At 42.2% G+C, this 7,702-nt stretch overlaps 1 protein-coding gene across 3 annotated transcripts in view; it reads left to right on the plus strand.

The window, feature by feature from the left end:
- PALLD (palladin, cytoskeletal associated protein) overlaps positions 1–3,721 on the plus strand; it is a 440,752-nt gene extending 437,031 nt beyond the window's left edge. For all 3 annotated transcript variants that reach the window (XM_089658595.1, XM_089658596.1, XM_089658597.1), the window contains one exon: positions 509–3,721. In XM_089658595.1, the coding sequence (XP_089514721.1) occupies positions 509–672 (164 nt within the window). In that variant the 3' untranslated portion in view covers positions 673–3,721. The remainder of the gene's footprint in view (positions 1–508) is intronic.
- Positions 3,722–7,702: the final 3,981 nt, after the last annotated feature.

Here is a 7,702-nt window from a genome sequence, read left to right on the forward strand (position 1 = left end):
GTTATTTAAAAAAAAAAAAGCCTTTGGTATCGCTTTAATCACTGTGTTTTTGATTAGTTGCAGAATCTCTTGAAGCAATATAGTAAAAGAAAAAGTCATATGTATTGGAGGCCCAAGGGGCCACAGATGAGACAATTACGTGGCAGCATTAGCTGTAAAGCTATTTGGTTTAAGGAAGAAAGGTGGTGCATGTTGGTTTCAAAGACACTGGGGGTTATTTACTAAAGCTGGGAGAGTGCAAAATCTGGTGCAACTCTGCATAGAAACCAATCTGCTTCCAGGTTTTATTGGCAAAGCTTAACTGAAAAAGCTAAAGTTAGAACCTGGTGCATGGTAGCCAATCGGCTTCTGAGTGCACCAGTGTCAGTACACCTCCCCCGCTGCTTTAAATAACATGGTTACAGATGGCGCTAGGCACAGCAAATGTTGTGGTGGTGGGATATGGACCTAAAAACATAGCTGACTGCTCTTTAAAATGTTGATGCATTTTTTTCTTTCCCTTTCACAGCTCAGTGGCAGCAGTCACATACCCCCAAGACAAGAAAAGTACGGCCTTCCACCAGTCGATATGCAGCACTTTCTGACCAAGGCCTGGATATTAAAGCAGCATTTATGCCAGAAGCAAACCCAGTGCACCTCCAGCCAGCGCTGGTAGAAAGCGATGACCTGTAGAGAGGACCTAGGGAAACTTGCTGTAGCAGCCATTGGAGGAAGTCACCAGGAGCCACAGCTGTCACCCGGCAGTAGTGTCATGTAACATGCAAGACACGTCTTCAACTAACCTGATAGAGACAAGTTAAACTACGCAGTAACTTAATGTGTAAGCAGTCTAGAACATAGGATAGCAGGGATTTATCTTATGTATTTATGGCACATTCATATCACTCACTCTTCTGCTCTATGAAAGGAACTTCTATGTATTCTGCTTGTTTTGTGCCTTCAGACACTAAGATGACAAGATTTCTTCAACTCACTAATGCCTTCAAAGCAGTATAGGATGATGTGCAATGTTTAATGTCTGAGTGCATCGAACACAGTGTATGATTTTTAAAAATATATTTAAAGAAAAAATGCTGTCAAGGAGAATTGCTATAATGCTTCAGAAGTATAGAAAGAAAATGGCTTGCTTCATTGTGTTTGACAGCTGAAACGTAACACATACCTGTATGATTGTGTTACCTAACACTGGAGATCACCTGACAGGAATTGCCAAAAAACATGCAATGATTTCAGAAGCTGCCTATGGACTTTAAGCTCTTAATGAAGCGAGCGGAAGATAATGTCACATACACCCTTTCTGTGCTTGTTTGTGTGTACACCTTGTTGTTTTCTGTGTGTATTGACACTACACAATTATGTGACATTTAGATGGCTAGGGACAGCTGGTAGAAAGCTAAATTCTTGCTATTATTTATGCAACAATACCCATTACGCTTTGTGCACTTTTCCTATATTTAATATTCATGAACTGACTGCAGGAGTCCTACTAGAGTCCAGGCAGAAGAGTATATGGAACTGACCTCTAGGACTCTTCCTGGGAGGCCTGTTTCATTGTCACACATAAATTATGAGGTACGCAGACATAAAGCCAAAGTTATCTCCAACAATGCATAGTAAGGTTTTCCTGAACCGTAATGAGTAACCTTCTATTCACAAGAATGTGTGTGTTCAAGAAAAAGCTACAAAATTGTTCAGATTCAATGTAAGAAAGGGAAACTTATGAATGGGAGATAGATGATTAGTGCAAGTGAAAATGACAGTTTGAGTGATTTACCATTTGTGAATGTTTTGTTACAATACTGGAGGCCTGTAATGTCCCTCTCATTGTAGGAGCTGGAGCTAGATACGTTTGCCACCATATACAGTATATCAGAAGGGTCAGTGGCCTGGTAACATATTATGTGTCAGACAACAAGATGGTTATACATTATGTTTGTAAATGTCGGAAGGTTACTTATAGTGTAGAACCCATTATGATTTATGTGAGTGGTTGTCAAGTATATAGGAGCAATGCAGACAAGAACAGAAACTTGTCTTCTAGATATTAGGATCTCAATAACAATGCTTTCATTGGTAGGAGGAAAAAGACAAGCATGCTTGACTTAGGGTCATAGCCTGGGCCTGTTAGGGGCTGCTACCTCTACTACATTCTATTGCTGTGCTATTTTTGATGACATTTTCCTGAAGAAATACTTCAGGATGGATATCAATGAGCTGATTGCTTTCTGTTTAACCACTCACTATTCAGAGGTAGAACCAAATTGTTGCATTTTTTACTGTACAGTAGAAGTCATTACTTCACACAGCTTTTTACCCATCATATTCACCAAACCTTACAGTAATAAAACATACACAAAAGACCATAGTGCGAAGGTTTACATGTGTTTACATTCAGAGCTGTGGGTTAGCTACCTCTCAGTATTGATTCACACACTGCCAGTAAAATATCCAGTACTCTCTTATCTACTGCCCTGGGAATAGACATGTTTCCAAATCATTCTACCGATTGAAGAGTGTTTGTCTAATTTGGGATTGGTAAAATGTAATGCTGACATGCTTTAACAAACTCTTGTTGCTTGCCTGCCTTGATGGAGATTAGTGGTTAGAAGACCCTTTAATGCCCAATCCACCCTTGATGTACAGTAAATGGGACTCCAATGAGACTCCACAATACCCACATATATAAGGCATTGTAGTAGTGATTCCTGATCAATACTTGGATAGGGGGACAATATTGAAAAGGGAAAAATGGATGTGTTGCTATGGAAACCAGATCACAACTAGCATTTTTTTCAAATAAAAAAAAAAAGAAAAAGCATTTGGCTCATGTAGGCAAAAGCCCCACCTATATTGTATGCTCTTGTAAACCTCCCATAGCATTGGTTAGGTTTTTAAGAGAGTTGCAAAGGCTCCTGCTGCAACAAGAGGCCATAACAATTCAAAACAAGTTGGTTCAATTAATGGTACAAAAGTACTTTGCCAAGGGGGGTAAATCAAAACACTGTATACCCTTTATGAAGCACATATATCATTATTTATCTGTTTTATTGCAGCTATACTGCGTATGTATTTTACACCTATATAAACTCACCATATGTATTACTGTAGGGTCATTAGCCTTTTTGTATACAGTTCTTTTAGTTTTTTTGTTTTTTTTTACAGCACAGAGCAGTGACCAGTGCTAAAGTTAAATGATACAAAATATGTGCTTAATCAGTCTACACCATAGATATAAATGTATGTCAGTGCCTTCCAGGCTATGTTGTCATTGTTTTGCCTATTACCATTAGATTTGGTTAATCCAGAAGTATAAAAGGGAGGGGACGTGTCACACTGTACTCATGTATGGGCCACACATTATGTTACATTGAGCTGGAAATTCTGCATAGGCTCAATCTCGTATTAAATAAAATAACAGAATGTAGTCACATGGACTACATTGCTTCCCCTAACCTTCTTCTACTAAAATATTGTTGTTTACCATATGCCACCACTTCTTTTGGTGTTATTTAGGAAATGATTCAGTTCACCTGTGTTTTTCTGCCACCACATTGTATCTGTATTTATAGAAAGTGCCTTTGTGTGTATGGGTCATGTCATTAGATGAGACCAGTTGAAGTTTCACAGTGTCTGTTCCATAACAAGACAAGCATAGTTTTCTGGGGTAAGGTTTTTATGATAATTGCTATGCAAGGATTTAAATAAAGTATTGTTTCTTCAAGACATGGCTTCCTTTCTCTTTATAGATTGATTTAGTGTTCCGTGCAGACAGACCCATCTGAGAATAGCAGGTGTGCGCGGCCTGTGTTACTATTCTTATCTCTGTGCTGACTTTTTCCTACTGGAGTATTTTAGTTGTCGGCATCACCAGCTATTCTTACTAGAAATAAAGCCCTTTTCCATTTGCACAAGCTGCCATGCAAGGCTTTGTTTCTGACAGAGGCCAATATATTAGTGCTGCACATAAAATGTACATATAAAGATATAAAATTCATTCATCGCATAGTTTTTTGGTTATTACATAAGGCAAAGCAACAGGTTAATTTCAAAGGCCAACTCCAGTTTAAATATAAAAAGTGTAGAAAGCACTACTCACCCTCAGGGCCAGTGCTAGATTAGTTTGTGCCCTAGACAAGACCAGCTACTTGTGCCCCCCAGAAAAAAACAAACAAAACATTTTTAAAAACAGTAGAAAATATTAAATCAACAAAACATGAAACTGCTAAATCTCTTTTAATTTGCAAAAATAAGTTCCATAAGATGCCATCAGCACCAAAATTCAAGACCAAATATATGTTGCTGGCAGTGGCAGGGTGACAGTTGCAGTGAGTGGAGGATGATGGATCTACACTCTTGACAGATCCCAGCCTGGCATTCCGCAGGCAATGGGGGGGAGGTAAAACGGTGTGACAGCAGGACGGACAGACACACAGACTGACACACCACCACTGACACAGGTCAGCAGGCACTAGAAGAGCAGGCTTTGGGATCGTGATAATGTCATCACTCACTGACACATTGCACATATGACGGATGGCTAGCCAGCCGGCCGAGTCACTCACACAGGCAGACACGAGGCATCAGAGTCAGACAATTACCTTCCTCTGCAGGCGCAGTGCCGCTTCCGCTGATGAATGGGAAGAGAATGGTTGGAACTCCATGGTGATCAGCAGCCGGCTTGCAGTAAAGGACTGAGTCTGAGAGGAACACTGGAAGGAGCGGCAGCTCAGCTGCTACACTGGCCCCAGACACCCGGCATCTTCCTCTGTCCTTTATTCTTCCACTCTGCTGCCCCTACCCTCAGCTGTGGGATCATTCATGATGTGGCCACGTCCCACACTGAGAGAGTGCCGACCTGTGCTGCACCCATAGTAGTGCCACCTAGTTTGCCTAGTGGAAGCACAAGCCCTGTTCACCCTCTCAAGGCTCCAGCCCAACCCTCTGTGTCCTCCTTTGCTCTGAACACTGCCCACTTCTGGGCTGCATGAAGCCCAGTGCCATTCAGTCATTTACTGTGAGCTCTGGTTGTCATGGAAACACCCCCTGACTAGCCAATAGGCAGTTGTTAAATGTTTTATAATGAGCACATAGCTTTGGTACCCCCCTTCCCCAATAATGACATGATTTGGCTACCACATACAGCAATTCTTAAACATTAGTGGGTTATGACACAAATACACCCTTGAATTTGAGCTCGGATGTCATATTTCTCACTTATTAGCATGAGTTATAACCACTTTAGGGTACTTGGGGATTTGACATCAAGCTGAACACAATTTGAATTTTGAATTTGATATCATGAAGCAGTGTACACCCAAACACAGCATTTCACATCTATGAAAGAAAAAAAAAAAAAGCTTCACAAACTTCACATCAGAAGATGAGTTCAAATGCCCAGTACAAAAGCCCTTAAAGTGATTGTAAAAGAACATTTATAATACCCATCAGCTTTGCTGCCCCTGACTCTAGTCTTTGCTGGCATGAATAGCTACCTCCACCATGGGAATCAGATACCTGTACAGTCCTGCTGCATGCTGTGGTTCTACCCACTGTCACTGCTGTGTATCTGCAGTTCTGAAGGAACACACTAGTGATGAAGCACTCATCAAATGGAATCATAGCATGAAGCGGGAGGTGGAGCTCTAGAGTTATGGTTACTCAAATAAGGAATAGTGAGATTACCAGTCCTCATGAGTCAAATCTAGTCTATTGAGAAATGGACAGATGGGCAACTTGATATCAGGGATAGAAGGAATAATGGGACTTTTGACTTGCCAGTAAAATCTGTCACCTAGAGTACAGCACAGAAATGTCTATAAATCATTACAACTGGGTTATATGCAACTACCTCCAGGTGATTGAACATTGGCAAAAAAAGAGCTGCTGGTACATCTCCCATATAACTATAGGGAGATCATAAGAACGGAGGGGTTGGGTCCTGTACTGTACTTTAGAGTATAGGTTTTTCTACTAAGACAAAAATCCTATTTTCCTGATTGTACAGTATAGGACACAGGCTCCATTAAATCATTATGACTAGGATGCTCAAATGCAGTTCAACTGAGGGGTGGGCAACAGCAATCAAAGACAACATGCCCACATAATGATCAAGTAAAGAAGACTTGACTGATTCAGAGAGCAATTTGCAGCACTTTATGCTTGAAACTGACAACAAAAGAGGCCTGAAGGTGCACCTGGCAGAACTTCTCAAATGTGAACAGAAGCCCAGGTGGCAGCCTTCTAAATCTGAGACATAGATTCCTGATGCTGAAAAGCTCATAAACTGATCTAGTAATAGAGGTGTTTATCCTGATCCTATGTCTCAGATGGTCAGGGATCCTCTTCTTCATATAGCTATCGCCTACATCGTTACTATGTTTGGCTCAAGGGCTTATTAAAAAAAGACTGAGTCAGGAGGAGAGGCTGGAGGGGCATGATTGTGACCCCTGCTGTCTATGGCCTCAATATGACCAGAAATTCTGCCCACGAAACCTGAAGTTGCAACAGAAAATGTCTCTCTAGACAGGAGGGAGACTGAGCTGCAAGACCAGAGAAAGGCAGAGAGAGAAAAGGATACTAGGCTCTAAAAATAGGAAACTACCCCTCAATGGGACTAAAAGCTAAGCCTGAGCTAGCAAGTCTATGTTGCCCTTCTACCCTTCGCTTATGACCTGCTATGCTTGTGAATTTGCCCCCAGAGCGAAAGATACAAACTTCACAGGAGAATGCCTCAGTGTAAAGGAACCTGTAATCCATGTATCACAATTTTGACTGCCTGCGTGTCCACAGTGTAGAGGGGACTGGGAGATGTTGCCGGCTCAAAGTCCAAAGAGGAAGAGGAAAGACTCTCTGGTCTGGCAAGTCCCTCAGAAGCTAGGTAGTACAGTGAATGTTCTAAGCCACGCAGTTGAGGAAGCCACAGGTGCACTAAGCACCACTACGGCACTGAACACAGGTGCAAAAAGTGTTCCAAATGTCCGCTAAAGGGGCACAAATGGTGTCAAACATAAAAGGAACAGCTGGTAACATGGTCCCCACTTGTTCTCGGTCAGTGTTTCCCAAAGGGGGTATAAGGACAGTGGCACCCTGGAGTCTTGACTGTTTGGAAGGTTTTTGCCTTTACCATCCATTTCACAGTAATTAACTTAGGTTAACCCCAGGGGCGGACTGACCATTTGGAAACTCGGGCACTGCCCGGGGTCAGTAGGGGGCCCCCATGAGATGCCCCTGGTACCTTTTTCATAGGCTTTTTTGAGTTTGGGCAAGGACACAGGGGCCCCATGAGTTGTCAGTCCACCCCTGGTTAACCCATTCCTGGCTTTGCCCCCCACGATTAACATGTCCCTGCACGGCTCTTCAGGGACCGAGCTCAGCACCAGGCAGACCATAACCCTAAACCTGTAAAGCATCCTGCAGCTACTCCATGCTTTGCACTACATGCCAAGGGAATTTACCACAGTAAGATCCAGTGCATAGCAGCAACATTACAGGCTGGCCCCCTAAGGCTCTACTGAGGAATCAACTGATCCAAAAGGTGCATAAAAAGCTACAGTGCAGCCAAAATCTTGATAGGGGAATTGCCTTGGAAAATTCATCCAGAGAGAGAGGGAAAAAAATGTCATGTAGAAGGTAAGCTTCTCTCAGCAGAGAGAAGAGGTCATAACCAAATGACCCAAAGAGTTGAGGAGTTATATGGGGGGTG

The sequence above is a fragment of the Staurois parvus genome, unplaced genomic scaffold (genome assembly GCF_062004578.1).
Source record: "Staurois parvus isolate SC_StPar_1 unplaced genomic scaffold, SC_StPar_1.0 ptg001083l, whole genome shotgun sequence".
NCBI classification, from domain to species: Eukaryota; Metazoa; Chordata; class Amphibia; order Anura; family Ranidae; genus Staurois; species Staurois parvus.